This window comes from Homarus americanus, unplaced genomic scaffold (assembly GCF_018991925.1).
Source record: "Homarus americanus isolate GMGI-L3 unplaced genomic scaffold, GMGI_Hamer_2.0 scaffold6317, whole genome shotgun sequence".
NCBI classification, from domain to species: domain Eukaryota; kingdom Metazoa; phylum Arthropoda; class Malacostraca; order Decapoda; family Nephropidae; genus Homarus; species Homarus americanus.
Genome location: NW_024730668.1, coordinates 18,697,676 through 18,713,769, shown reverse-complemented (window position 1 = coordinate 18,713,769; position 16,094 = coordinate 18,697,676). Strand labels below are relative to the sequence as shown.

The window sequence follows — 16,094 nt, the reverse complement described above, 5'->3', positions numbered from 1 at the left end:
TGTGTTAACTGTATTACTGCCTCTTGTATTAACTGTATTATTGCCTCTTGTGTTAACTGTATTACTGCCTCTTGTATTAACTGTATTACTGCCTCTTGTATTAACTGTATTACTGCCTCTTGTGTTACCTGTATTACTGCCTCTTGTTTTAACTGTATTATTGCCTCTTGTATTAACTGTATTACTGCCTCTTGTGTTAACTGTATTACTGCCTCTTGTTTTAACTGTATTATTGCCTCTTGTATTAACTGTATTACTGCCTCTTGTATTAACTGTATTACTGCCTCTTGTGTTAACTGTATTACTGCCTCTTGTATTAACTGTATTACTGCCTCTTGTGTTAACTGTATTACTGCCTCTTGTTTTAACTGTATTATTGCCTCTTGTGTTAACTGTATTACTGCCTCTTGTGTTAACTGTATTACTGCCTCTTGTATTAACTGTATTACTGCCTCTTGTGTTAACTGTATTACTGCCTCTTGTATTAACTGTATTATTGCCTCTTGTGTTAACTGTATTACTGCCTCTTGTGTTAACTGTATTACTGCCTCTTGTGTTAACTGTATTACTGCCTCCTGTATTAACTGTATTACTGCCTCTTGTATTAACTATTACTGCCTCTTGTATTAACTGTATTACTGCCTCTTGTATTAACTATTGCTGCCTCTTGTATTAACTGTGCTACAGTTTATTGTATGAACCATTTTCGTAAAAATCTTGAAAATTTTTAGATGAGAGAGAGAGAGAGAGAGAGAGAGAGAGAGAGAGAGAGAGAGAGATAACTATGACTTGTTATTATTACTGAGAGAGAGAAAGAGAGAGAGACTTCACATGTACATGACGTTATTAAGAGGTAAACCACTACGAACACACGCATAATATACTGTGCCTTCTCTAACCCTCGCTGGGCATATTGTCTACTCATCCTAATTATTATTACAAATATTCATAATATAGCACCGTCCCTCTCCTAACACACACACACACAGTCGTAACAATACTCATCACACAACTTTTATCATGAGCGAGTACAGTTGTCCTTCCTACAGTAGTTCTCTCCTGTGTTCAACCTCCCTCCCTCCGTCTCCAACACCCCTCAGGCCCGCACCACACTGTCATCTCCCGTTGCTGTGTAAATGTCTACAGTACATGCTTGTCTGAATGACATTAACCACGTTTCCTGTTTCGTAAGTGGATCAAAAAGACAAGTTAGTGATTCAACAAAGCCGTGTTGAGAACTGCGATGTGATGCCGGCTGAATATGCGGTTGTGACGTTTTAAAAAATATCCTCGTCACTTTCCTAATTCCTGCAGATATGAGGACATTCGTTGTTTTCATATTTAAAGACTTTGCTCTCCTGTAAAAGACTCTGTGACCCAAGGAAATACTGTTTGTGAGTGCTGTCAATACTGAGACGGTGTAACTTAAGGACGCTCGTTGTCCTCCATGCACGATGACTCTGCCACGTCTACTGTCGGTACTCGTTATTGTGATTGGTGAGTCATGTATGCATTTTTGTACCTTAAATTCTGGATATATTTTATGCACATGTTTCTTTGTAAGTGTGCGCCATATGACCGCGGCTATTGCGGCGCTAAGATACTATTCATTCGTTCTTTGTGTGTCTGTGTTTATAAAGCGTGTTTTTTTTATTTTGAGTAATCCACAAAATTTGCTATTGCACAACCTTACCAATACATGATAAAGGAATTTGATAGTCACCACTGAAGTAGTGTGTGTGTGTGTGTGTGTGTGTGTGTGTGTGATAATAATAATAATTAATGGTTTATTGAAAAGGTTATGCAGCCCGAAGGCTGAAAATCTACATAAATGACTTATTACATGCATTGACACGGGGGAGTTAACAAAGTCTTAATTAGAGAAAGGTGTTATGAGGGGCCTCACTTGACGCTGTTGTGTGTATGTGTGAGCGCGTGCATTTACCTGTCTTTCTGTCTACTCTTCTGACTGCATGTGTTTGCACCTATGTTTGCATCTCTATACCTAACTGACTGCCTCACTCAATCACTGGCAGAGAAAATTTAATTATTTTCTGTGACAAAGCTTCCATAACCTGTTGGGTCAATTTACGATGAAGTTCAAAAGTGTAAATGAATTCTTAAACTTCAGATGATAATACAATCCTGATCATCGTGGTGATTTTTTTTCCAGGTCCTAACTATGTCGGCCCCCAGCCACCGCCGCCTCCCCCTGGTAAGACCTGTTCGTACTTCTTTTGTTTCTAGTTCGACAAAATATATATTAATTGGTTTTGGTGTTGCCTCCCGTAAATGACTTGGCTTTGTACGGGTTAGGTTAGGTTAAAATACCTAATTGTGACACTGCTCTTTAAGGGGTTAGTGAGTAGCCTTAACAACTTAATGTAAAGACAGTCTAAAAAAAATAGAAATCGCAAAATAACAGAAATTTAATCGATAGATTTCCATTTGAGGCTGGTATAGTGTTAATCGTGAATCACCATTAACTCCGATTAACGATGATGTTAACGGTTAGCCCATTAACGATGGTGTAACAATTTCATGAGTTTCCCGCCACTTGAGAATTCCCGCCAATTTTAAGCCAATAGAATGAAGGCCTTAGGCTTGTCTCCGACCAATGAGAAAGCCTATGAGGCGTGACGTCATGAAAGTTTTGGCGTCCCTTGTGGGCTCACCGGAGTCTGCATTTGGTAAGTGTGGTTGTGTCCTGGATGTCACCTCATATGGCGGCTATAACGTGAGTACCTATTTAGGTTTGATCCGTTTCCCGAAATGTATTGAGAGTAATGGACCCCTTGGTTAGCAAGCTAGGAATTTAGGTTTATTGTTTTGAAGTGCAACTGTTCAATTTGAGTAATGTTAATAAATGAAGAACCATTATGATTAGTTCTCAATTCCCTTGTGTAGACTAAAACATTGTCATGCATGTCTTTGGTATTATTCAGTTATACGGTGAGTCCTATATATATAATAACTATCCTATATTTCCCTTCTGTGAAGCATTGATATCTTAGTCCCTCTAACCATTTTCCCTGAGTCTCTCCTTGGTGTAGGCCTTTCTAGCCTAACCACAAACTGTTAGTCCTGTACTCCCCCTCTCCCCAATCGTAAACACTTACCTCCCTCATCCCTCTCCACCTCTCACGAGTATAACGAGAAAGAAGAATAAGTATATAAAAAAATAAGAAAATAAATAAATAAATAAATAAATAAATAAATATATATATATATATATATATATATATATATATATATATATATATATATATATATATATATATATATATATATATATATATATATATATATATATATACTGTATATATATAATCTTTGTTACAATGGTGTAACTTAACCCATTAACGATGGTGTTAACTGTTAACTCATTAACAGTGGTGTTAACTATTAGCTCATTAACGATGGTGTTACTTTAAAAGTGATTAACAGTGAACACATAAGCGCGTGTCTTCCTCCACAGTTAAGTGCCCAGACGGATGGTCTTATTGGAACAACCACTGCTACTATTTATCAACTCAGTACACAGACTGGGACTCTGCCCAAGGATGGTGTAAGGAAAACTTTGGCAGTCAACTCGTCTCCATAACCAATAAAGACGAGAACATCTTTATTAGTGGTGAGTTAAGTCAGCGTCACATTACGTCGATTTACTTATAAATCTTTCTCTTCTTGCTACGTGATAAATCACCTTCTCTGTTAACTTTGATTGGTAAAGTTACCTTTCTTTTAACTAACTGGTATGGTACCAAATATGAATTATAAATTGTTCTTGTCAAATTAAGTATTTTACGTAATGTTTCGTGTAATGAATTTTAGAATTTGTATTTGGTATTGTTTATATAGGGCAAATATGTGTGTTGTTTATTGTAATACTGTATTGTGTATTTTAGATATTATTGCATGAAAAGTAATGTATGTTAGCTATTGTTGCATGTAGAGTAATGTATGCTAGCTATTGTTGCATGTAAAGTAATTATGTTAGCTATTGTTGCATGTAGAGTAATGTATTAGCTTGTAGTGGATTCTCCCCTACAAACGCTTGTCACTGACAGCTGACCTCATGAATTCCGCAGTGTATGTCTTCAGGTCTAGGTCAACCAGTTCCGTTTTACATGACGGAGGTCAACTATTGCCACGCCTACCTGTTGAGACATAAGACCTGGACCTTTGTGGTGACTTCCAGCCTTTCTGACCTACACCAAATCCAACAAGCAACACTCTCCCTCCTCCTGCCTGGCGGCCCTCGCTCCCGCCGGCGAGCATGGTGACCCTGCTGGTCCTCCTCTGAGCACCCTCACCAACCAGCTCTCTCTACTCAATGCTTGTAACCATGCTGCCTTCCCAGCACCAAGCTGCATTGTACATCCAATACAACATGTATACAGAGCACATTGTGAGTTTCCTTTCTCCATCCCATCCTGAGTGTGAACCAACATCACGTACCCCACAAATGGTGACCCCCTGAGATTCGCACTCACACAGGATGGAGGAGAAACTGATTCACTCCCCCAGTCTTCAAGCAACATGGAAGACTGGCTTATCCACACAGAGGCAGCTCTCATCAGCTCTACAGCTACTGTCTCTACACCGCAGGTTAGACACCCTAGAGCAGTCACTACTCTAAGCAGACACCACTCCTCTTCCTGCCCCAAGCACCAAGCACCACGTCCTACCGACCCCAACACACCCGTTCTGCCTCAGACGCTGCCCCCGGCCCAGCAGTACCCCCTGCCTCTCCTCCTGATGCAGCCCCTGCTCCCGACGCGGCCCATGCGCCTGAGTGTGGACCCACACACCCCTCTTTTCTCCCTCAGGTACTCCCTGCTACTGTCCTGCACCCTGCTGCTGTCGTGGACGCTGCTGCTGTCATGCACCCTGCTGCTGTCATGGACAACGCAGCCCCTGCTCCTGACCCAGGCCCACACACCCCAGCAGGCGCATCTGAGGACGCTGTACCTAACGCAAGGGAAGCACAACATTCATCGCCTCCACAACCCTCCTCCCCCCTCTTTTCTCCCACAGATCGAGTGTATCCAGACAGAGTTGCCCCCCCCTAGCGGCCGGCTCATCCACGCCCTCGCCGTTATGTCCCACAGGTGGCATGCACCGCCCGTTCTTCCTCACATGTGCCATGCAACCCTGCAGACAACACGTCTCCTACACCGCCTGGAGGGAAGGGGGAGTATTGTAGTGGATTCCTCCCCTACAAACGCTTGTCGCTGAGTAGCCGACCCCGCGAATTCCCCAGTGTATGCCTCGTGGTCTAGGTCAACCAGCGCCGCCTTACATGACGGAGGTCAACTATTAAGCCACGCCTACCTCCGCTATATAAGACCTGACCTCGTGGTGACCTAGCTCTCTTTCGACCTACACCAACCAACAAACATCACCTCCTCCTCCTCCTCTTGCCTGGCGGCCCTCGCTCCCGCCGGCGAGCATGGTGACCCACAAGCTGGTCTTCCTCTGAGCACCCTCACCAACCAGCTCTCTCTACTCAACGCTTGTAACCATGCTGCCTTCCCAGCACCAAGCTGCATTGTACATCCAATACAATATGTATACAGAGAGCACATTGTGAGTTTCCTTTCTCCATCCCATCCTGAGTGTGAACCAACATCACGTACCCCACAAGCTATTGTTGCATGTAGAGTAATGTATGTTAGCTATTGTTGCATGTAAAGCAATGTATGTTAGCTATTGTTGCATGTAAAGTAATGTATGTTAGCTATTGTTGCATGTAAAGTAATATATGTTAGCTATTCAGTGACGGATTTAGACCTGTGGAGGCCTATGGGCAGCCTCTTTGTGGAGGCCCCCCCTCATTATAATTGCCTAAGAGGGTGGGGTGGCGAGTGAAGCGAGCCTAAACATCTGGGAGTTCCGCGGGGCGCTGTAAGCCCGCGGGAAAATTTTTAAATTTGAACACTTCTTTGGAGAATTTTGAAGCCATATGCAGTTATATTAAAAATATACTGTTCATAGGAAAACCAGGTATTCATGAATTTCAAGGAGTAGCTAGCCTAATTTCTATCACGCTTCTTGCTGAACATAGTTTTACGTGATGGAATAGATAAACATGAATTTTAAAGAATGAAAATAAAAATAATCCAAATGAATAAACAAATAAATAAAATATTGTATTATGTGGAGGCCCCCGGGCAGCTGCCCACTTTGCCCACTCCTGAATCCGACCCTGCAGCGATTGTTGCATATAAAGTAATGTATGTTAGCTATTGTTGCATGTAAAGTAATGTATGTTAGCTATTGTTGCATGTAGAGTAATGTATGTTAGCTATTGTTGCATGTAGAGTAATGTATGTTCGCTATTGTTGCATGTAAAGTAATGTATGTTCGCTATTGTTGCATGTAGAGTAATGTATGTTAGCTATTGTTGCATGTAAATGTAATGTATCCTAGCTATTGTTGCATGCAATGTACGTTAGTTATTGTTGCATGTAAAGTAATGTATCCTTCCTATTGTTGCATGCAATGTATGTTAGTTATTGTTGCATGTAGCATTATGTACTTTAAGCAATGTTGCATATATAATACCTTACCCCAGGGATGCTGAGTTCCCAGAACATCTGGATCGGTCTCCATGACGATAACAACGGTCACAACTGGCACTGGGCAGACGGCACTCAACTGTCCTACTCCAACTGGCTCAATGGGGAACCTAACAATGCTAATGGCAACGAGCACTGTGGAGAGGTACACACTATTCCTACTTTTACTACTACTACTACTTTTTTTTTTTTTTAAACTTGGCCTCCAGCCTCCCCCAATAGCCACACCTTCGCCACCATTTTATTACCTTAATATTAAATATCCTAATACATAAGTAGCTGTCCTATCTGTGTTGAATTAGTTGAGTCGCAGATCTATGCGGCATTCAGTGACTGTAGCCTCATAGTCAATATCTGCAGCAGTTGTCGGGATTGGGGCAGAAGCTCTCGTTCCCCTGAGGCAGAGCAAAGCCGAACGAAGGAGAGAGAAAGACAGTCGACATCTCATCCAGGCTGTAACGTAACTTCTGGGGTGCTGCTTCTGTTCGGAGATCACCTCCGCGAGTCTGGCGTAGAAACATCTTGCACTTGGTCCCATCCCACCAGAGGTTGTGAACACTAGAGGAGTGAAGCTGCCTTGATCAACGTTTTCAATTCTCTCCCCATATACCCTTCTCTTGTCATTCTCATTCCTCCTATGTGCAGCATCGAGAGCTAGGTTACGGTGACATGCGGCCATGGGATCAAAAATCCTGATGTCGAAGAAAGCTTGCTGTCCCCGCGTCCAGAATCCTCGAGCACTGACGTCCACACGGGCTTCGTTAGATGTGTTTGAAGTCCTGTGTTGGAAGATCTCACCATCCAATGGAAGGAGGGTCGGTTCTACCATGACATCCCGGCAGATTTCCTTCAACATATTTGCGGTGAGGTCCCTTACCTCGTCATGCCTCATGCATATGAAGCCCCCTTTCTTGCACACCATGGCGTGATCGCCATCATAGGAAGAGCCACACACGCATTGGGAGGGCAAACCTTCTACTGGCCGACCGTACCTTAGAGCAATGGCATCTGTAAATTCTTGTTTATTAAGACTGAAACCATTTGCCCTTATCGGTAACGTAGTTAACCAGTTCGAGGCGCCCACCTCCTGCGCTATAGCTACTTTTTTTCAGATTTTCTGGTACCTGCAGCAACAGTTGCTGCAACTTATCATTTTGGCAGTGCTGTCGATCTGTCGTAATGGACCTACGAATCTTATTTACTTCACTGGTATTCACCTCCCCTGTTGCATTCCGGGCTATTATGTGGTCCGTGAGGGCTGCTGTGAGCTTAAGTGAATTTTGATGTTCGGTGGCAGCAATCTCCTCTGGATTGGTTAGTCACATCCCTCCCAGTCTTGGTGGAAGTGCAAGAAGTGCTCTTTCTGCTGGGGTTAAGACAGGGCGTTTCACTAATTTAGGAATGAAATTGACACTGATAACTTCTTCCAGAGGGTGGAGGAGGGGTCCGATATCAGGGATAGTACGCATCAGGTAGTTCTACCGATGCTTGACTCCATGGGTGAATGCAGCAAAGGCCGCATGTGGCTCTGTGTTAGCAATCTCAGACAGAGCTTGGATTTCACTAACCCACTCATTCACCTTTCCCACTACGTACTCGGTCTTGAAGTCCGTAGTGCCAATTACTGCGCCTAGCTGTCTTTGGCCGTCCTTAGTTATTTTGACCTCACTTCCGCCAAAAACCTCCATTGCCCGTTCATAATGTTCTGGCTTCACGATGAGGAAGGACTTGCTGGCGTTTGGGTGGTACCCTATTTGTGGACCTCGCGATGTTACCAAGTCCCACCACTTTTTGATGCCCACCACTTTTCCTGCTCCTGTAAGGTCATCAACATATGCCACTTGTTTGACCCCGGTTGTTTCAAATGTTATTTCTTGTTGGAGCACTGATAGGCCAATTGCATACATTGCCATTGCAATGGGGTCCCCCTGTGTTGTTCCCTCAGTTGACTGTAAGATGGTATCACCTCTTAGAGCCTTGTTGTTTACTATGTAGAGGTCTGATGGATTCCTATACGAATTTTCAACATACATCACAAAGCTTGGACACTTGATCTTGATGTTGTGCAGTGCAGCCTTGCGGTTAAGTATGTTGAATGCGTTTGAAGCATCCACCAGGAGAACGGCCTCACAATCACGCTGTTCAAATATCAATCTCATGGCGTAAATGGCGGCCTTCTCGCCAGCCTGGTGGCCAGCACACACTTGTAGGTTCCCTGCTGCTGTCCTGACATCATCCTTTACCACCTTTACTACTACTACTACTACTACTAGTATTTTTTTTTATGGCCTCCATCCTCCCCTAATAGCCATACCTTCGCCACCATTTTATTACCTTAAAATTAAATATCCTAATACAGAAGTAGCTATCCTAGCTGTGTTGAGTTAGTTGAGCCGCAGATCTATGCGGCATTCATTGACTGTTACCTCATAGTCAATATCTGCAACTGTTGTCGGCTTTGGGGGCCGATGCTCTCGTTCCTTTGAGGCAGAGCAAAGCCGACCTAAGGAGAGAGAAGGACAGTCGACATCTCATCCAGGCTGTAACATAACTTCTGGGCTGCTGTTTCTGTTCCGATAGCACCCCTGCGAGTCTGGCGTAGAAGCATCTTGCACTTGGTCCCATCCCACCAGAGGTTAACACTAGAGGAGTGAAGGTGCCTTGATCAACGTTCTGAATTCTCTCCCCGTATGCCCTTATCTTGTCGTCTCATTCCTCCTGTGTGCAGCATCGAGAGCTAAGTTACGGTGACATACGGCCATGGGATAAAAAATCCTGGTGTCAAAGAAGGCTCGCTGTCTCCTCATCCAGAATCCTCGAGCACTGACGTCAACACGCGCTTCGTTGGATGTGTTTGAAGTCCTATGCTGGAAATTCTCACCGTCTAATGGAAGGAAGGTCGGTTCTACCCTGACATCACAGCAGATTGCTTTCAACATATTTGCTGTGCGATCCCTTACTTCGTCATGCCTCATGCATATGAAGCCCCCTTTCTTGCACACCATGGCGTGATCGATGTCATAGGAAGAGACACACATGCATTGGGAGGGCGAACCTACCGTACATTGGCATCTGTCAATTCTTGTTTATTGAGACTGAAACCTTTTGCCCTTATCGGTAACGTAGTTAACCAGTTTGAGGTGCCCACCTCCTGCTCTATAACTCCTTTTTTTTTCTACTACTACTATTACTACTACTACCACCACTACTACTATTAATAATAACTACCACTACTACTTTTTTTTTACGTGGCCCCCAGCCTCCCCCAACAGCCACACCTTCGCCGCCATTTTATTACCTTAATATTAAATATCCTAATACATAAGTAGCTATCCTATCTGTGTTGAATTAGTTGAGCCGCAGATCTATGCAGCATTCAGTGACTGTAGCCTCATAGTCAATATCTGCAGCAGTTGTCGGCATTGGGGCAGAAACTCTCGTTCCCCTTTCAGAAAGCCGGAAAAAAATCCCTCATCCCCGGAACCTTCTGGGTACTGGAAAAATGTTCTCGGAATTTCTGGAAAATGAGCCTGATTTTCCATCTCTCAAACCCGGGAAAAAAATGCCCCCATCCCCAGAATTTTCTGGTTATCGGGAAAATTTTATCGGAATTTTCCGGATAATGTGCTCCTCAGAAAATCTTTCCCAAAGCAGGAAATTTCTGGAAAAAACTGGCTTTGGGAATGATTTTCAGAGAAAATTTCAATTCCGGCTATCGGAGAGTTCTGGGTTTGAGGAATTCCGGCTAACAGAGATATTATTACTACCACCACTACTACCACAACTCTGCTGTCACTCGGAATTGAGTATGATGATCATCCAGTGATGACAAAATAATATGAATAATTAGTGACATCACCTTCACTGGTGAGCTCAGAGGTGGCTGGAGAGGCCTATATGAGACCACCAGGGTCACCCACAGATGTTGCATGTGTTGAAGGCTACATGGAGGGCAGTAGGGCGGCGGCGGTTTGTCTGCCTCAATACTCAGTTGAGCTAACTGAAAAGTTTTAACACCTTGCGTGGTGCTCCTCCAAATGTTACGGCGTAGAGTGATCGTCTCCCAGGTGCAGGAGACAGTTTTTCAGTTTTGTCTTAAGAATTACTTAATACATTTTCCCTCCTATTCTGTAGACTACTGTTGAGTAGCTGCTTTGTTAGTTTATTGTCGTGAATGTTCAGGATCTCCTGCATAGGTCGTGTTCAGTGTGAGCGACGAGGGTGAGGTCATCTGCACCCTGAAGCTAAGTGATAGAAGCGGTCAATACCCTTATCCTTTCCTGTAGTTGTCTTATGTTGAAGGTTCCCTTCATCAAGTAAAGGGTGTCAACCCCGCCGGTTAGGTTAGCAAAGAAAATGGAAAACAGAATTAGCGCCAGTACATATCCTTGTTTTACTCTCGTTTGGATGAGGAAGATCTCCGACTGGGTGCCATTTTGTAAGACATTGCCGTTCGTGCCATCATGTAGTTGACTCACAATAGTGATGAACTTTGGTGGGCAACCAAAACAACTGAGGGTCTGTTAGAGAGCTTCCCTGTTGACCGAGTAGTAAGGTCAATGAAGGTTATGTAAAGTATAGGTCACTACGCTGATCTCTGCACTTCTGTATCTGGCGGGCAGCAAAGATCATGTCAGTGGTACAACGTGATGGTCTAAAACCACATTGAGACTCCCGGACTCAAGGAGGAAGTTTTCCACCTCGAGGAGGATGAAGGTACCAAGTGTTCCCTGAAGAAGGCAGTGATGGGTAAGGAAACACCGGGTAACACTGAAGTCCATTTATTAACGGATAGGAGAAATACAAGTGGTGACTAGCGTGTGCCATGCACGGCCCACAGAGTCAGACTGAGACTGCCTTGCCATATGGCAGCCTCGAGGCAATGTTGCCACATAACACGTGCAGTGTTGCCACGTAATTACATATATAAATGCTACTCGGCACAGTAGCTTATTTACAAGGTTGCTACTCGGCACAGTAGTATAGATACATAACCTACAGAGGCGTCTTGTTAATGAGGACTCGGCATTAATCTAGCCAGCTATTGACAGCAGCGAGATCCCGCGGTAGTTGCCACAGTATGGTCTCTCTCTCCCCTGTTCTTATAGATATTGACGATGGAGGCGTCTTTGGGGAATTTACCTGTTCCTGTAATATACTCCAGGGGAGAGTGGAGACGGCTAGCCAGAAGAGGTCTCACACACACTCACACACACAGTACACAAACTAAAGGTCACGAGTTAATGTTTAATCTCAGTTTTTATAGTTTAGCTAGGGTTGTGTATATGTAGAGATTAAAGACATGTGTTTTGATAAGTCTATAGGTGCCACTGTCAACAGAAAAACAGATAATGTTTGATGTTGTTTGGGGTAATGTTAAACGTATGTACGAATGGCCGTCTCGTAATTATTTATTTATTTGTTTTTGCTAATATTGTAGTACCTTTATCCTCATCTCTTCTGGTCAGCTAGGTAGTTGCTTGGGCGGCAGGTCTGTTCTGTTGACAAGTGCTGGGCATGTATAGGAATTGAAATGCTTTGATAAGATTAATTACAGAAGTTTGTTTTGTTAAGTTTTGTGCTTACTAAACAAGTATATACACACACACACACATATTTATATATATATATATATATATATATATATATATATATATATATATATATATATATATATATATATATATATATATATATATATATATATACTGTATATATATATATATATATATATATTCTGTAATGTTAATATTCAGTTAAAAAAAAAGAGCCGAGATATCTAAAACTTTTCATCCCTGACACACAGCTGCGGACAGAAGACATGTGGTACGGGCACTGGAATGATATTTCGTGTTCCTCGCAGGACCCCTTCGTCTGTAAGATGACAGTCAGTAAGTCACTTCTTTTTTTCATTGCATTTTCATTTTTCGAGCTCATATTATTTACATATGACACCTTTTTTCATCCCCGACAGATTTAATTTTTTTCCGCTATATGTTCTTTCACTTTGTTCACAAGCGCTGTGCAAATGGCTTTATATTTCATTAATTTTCAAATATGATATAAAATTGTTGTAGTGTATTTTGCAAATAACTTTCTACTCATGGTTATTGTTACCCATCCGAAATGGTGTCCGTTTTCTATGCCTTCTCATGGCTAAAAGATACGAGAGCGCTTCTTTTACTTTTAATTTTATCCTTTTACTTTTACTTTTATCCTCTTCACCACTGATCGGCTCGTTTGCCGCTTGGGCGATCGGTTACGTCTCTGCTACGCACTGTTGGCAAGTACTGGGCATGCACTGGCTCCTGAATGTATATGACCTGCTCCTGTGTTTATCCAGTCTGGTCTTGAAAGAGATCACACTCGGTGCCGTCACCACACTCTCGGCCAGATTGTTCCAAGATTTCACAACTCTCACTCCGAAAAAGTTATCCCTCACAGTTTTCCGGACTTGCGGCTTCTTTAACCTTGAGCTGTGTCCCCTTGTGGGGCGAGCGTCTGCCAGCTCCAGGTAAGGACACTCGACTGAGTAGTGCCCTCTGAGATGCTTGTACACCTCAATCGGATCTACCCTTGCCCGTCTGTAGTATAAGCTAGGTAAGTTCAGGCGCTCCACTCTTTCCGGGTAGCTGAGGTGCCGAGGTCCTTTGGACATTTTCAATCAGCTAACAAAACCTGGCATATCTCTGGGACCAGACGGGATGACAGTACTCCAAGCAGGAAGCACTTCACTCTTGAAGATCGTTACGAGGGACGGACCATCTAGATATCTGAACGACCTTCTTATAATGATCTAATAACTTAGTTGCCTGATTTACCTTCTCGCAATGGCCCGAGAAATTCAGTTTATTGTCAGCGTACACACCTAGGTCCTTTTCACATCCCGTCTCATTTAATGCAGTCTCTTCGTCACATTGGGACATAAGATACGCTTCCTTACCGTTGGTACGTCCCAGGAGCATCCTCTTACACTTTGTGACAGTACTCTTTCCTGGCAGTCAGTCTCCACCAGTTTGTTTACCTTGTAGAACTCGTCCGATTTTATTGAAATATTTAATAAATTTGTTCAAATATTTATAAATTTAGACATCTTTATAATTACGAACTTTATTATAAATAAGTTAAAATTATTTTTTACAAGTATATTTATTTAAAAACTGGGAAGACTGTTGATTAGACATTAGTACGTAATTGGTAAAGCCGCACTCGTACAACTGTTCGGAGGGATGCATGGTACGAGCTTCTAATGGTAGCTATGTCTGCGGCTTCTGCTATGATTTAGATTATTTTGAAGTTTTACATTTTCCAAGAATATTTAAAAAAAATTAATAAATGCCCAGGCTATCAATCAGATTTTAAATAAATATCACCGAACAGTGTTATAGTTTTTGTTCACTTGACAGTTGGGCAGTTTCATGGGATAATTTTTTTTTCTCACTATATTTGCTCATATTTTCCAACGTCATCCCGGCCCAGCAGCTTGACACCTCTGGATTAATTCATCATCATCATTAAGGGATTAAATCATCATCATCATCATCATGAAAGGGTAAATCATCATCATCATTAAAGGGTTAAATCATCATCATCATCATCATGAAAGGGTAAATCATCATCATCATCATCATCATGAAAGGGTAATTCATCATCATCATTAACGGGTTAAATCATCATCATCATCATCATCATCATTATTATTATTATTAAAGGGTTAAATCATCATTATTAAAGGATTAAATCATTTTCATCATTAAAAGGGGTAAATCATCATCATCATCATCATTAAAGGGTTAAATCATCATCATCATGAAAGGGTTAAATCATCATCATCATCATTAAAGGGTTAAATCATCATCATCATTAAAGGGTTAAATCATCATCATCATGAAAGAGTAAATCATCATCATCATCATTAAAGGGTTAAATCATCATCATCATTAAAGGGTTAAATCATCATCATCATTAAAGGGTTACATCATCACTAAATGGTTAAATCATCGCCATTAAAGGGTTAAATCATCATCATCATCACTAAAGGGTTAAATCATCATCATCATGAAATGGTTAAATCATTATTATCATGAAAGGGTTAAATCATCATCATCATTAAAGGGTTACATCATCACTAAACGGTTAAATCATCATCATATTAAAGGGTTAAAACATTGTCGTCAATAAGAGTTAAGACACTCTCGTTAAATGGTTAAAACATCGCCGCCAGAGTTAAATCGTCATCGTCAGAGTTAAATCGTCGTCGTCAAAGGGTTAAAATATCATAAAATGGTTCAAACATTATCAGTGGGTTAAATCATCGTCGTCAAAGGTTTGAGAAAACACTATCAAAAGGTTAAAGCATCGTCGTCAAAGGTTTAAAAGATCATTAAAGGGTTAAAACGTTGTCAAAGGTTTAAAACATAATCAGAGGGTTAAAAAACGGTTGTCAAAGGGTTAAACAGTAATACAAATGTGGGGGCTTAAAGGGCGTCGTCGATTTTCTCAAATTGTACCATAACAAAGGCGAAGAGGAAATTAAAAACCAAACGGACTGTGAAGAGCTGCAGAAGGATCTCAGAGCTTCAAGAATGGTCGAAGAAATGGCTGCTGAGATGTAAGAGACACTTGACACAGTTTTGGGTGAGAATATGCTTGTAGAATCAGTATTATCCTGTTGTTATTTATTTGACATGAGTAGTTATGATAGCAGGTATTGGGTGGAAATAAAGGTGTTAGTGTGGGTATTAATCGTTGAAAGTGATAATAATTATTATCACTTTCAGTGGGCGTGAGTTTCAAGTTCGAATATCTGATTTTTTTCTTGGGAAAATATGTGCCCACTTTCTGTTCGTGGAGACATGGTGATAGTGGTGTATTGAGGTGAGAGTCTTGGTGGTGGTAGTGGAGGTTAAATTTCATAGTGGTGGTGGTTGGAGGTGATGGTGGTGGTAGTTGGTGATAGTGGTGGTGGAAATAGTGGTTGGAGGTGATCGTGTCAATGGTTAGAGGTGATAGTGTTTGTAGTGGTGTTGGACGTGTTTGTGGTGGTGGTGGTGTTGGAGGGAATAATGTTTGTGGTGGTGTTGAAGGTGATCGTATTGGGTGGTGGTGGAGGTGATAGTGGTGTTGTAGATGGTAATGATCATTAAGAAATTATTACTCTTTTACTTGCAAGTTCTATTTCTAATATGGATGCTAAATGAAAACGGGAGAACACACGCCTCTTTCAAGAAGAATGGACCTCAAAGTTCCCGTTTGTAGAGGTTCGTGGAAAACCCCTTGTGTTCTTGTCTGCAAAGAACCTATAGCCGTCCTGAAAGTTTACAGCCTGAAACGTCACTTTGATTCTATCTTAGACATGCTAGTAAATGTGAAGGGGTCAAAGAGAGAGCGAAAGAACAACTTAAAATTAATCTCAAAACTGGTTAGTAGTAGCAGGAATAATTTCGCAAACCAATCCAGAACAGCAAAGCTGTTGTGAAAGATAGCTATGTGGCTGCATGGAAAATAGCA

General features: G+C 41.9%; 1 protein-coding gene across 3 annotated transcripts in view; it reads left to right on the top strand.

Moving 5' to 3' along the window:
- The first annotated feature begins 1,058 nt into the window (after nt 1–1,058).
- LOC121867262 (macrophage mannose receptor 1-like) overlaps nt 1,059–16,094 on the top strand; it is an 82,103-nt gene continuing 67,067 nt past the window's right edge. Inside the window, exons 1-5 of one of the 3 annotated variants that reach the window (XM_042367127.1) lie at nt 1,059–1,497; nt 2,174–2,215; nt 3,479–3,634; nt 6,581–6,729; nt 12,391–12,475. In XM_042367127.1, the coding sequence (XP_042223061.1) occupies nt 1,455–1,497; nt 2,174–2,215; nt 3,479–3,634; nt 6,581–6,729; nt 12,391–12,475 (475 nt within the window). In that variant the 5' untranslated portion in view covers nt 1,059–1,454. The remainder of the gene's footprint in view (nt 1,498–2,173; nt 2,216–3,478; nt 3,635–6,580; nt 6,730–12,390; nt 12,476–16,094) is intronic. The other 2 variants (XM_042367125.1, XM_042367128.1) reach the window with 2 other exon arrangements.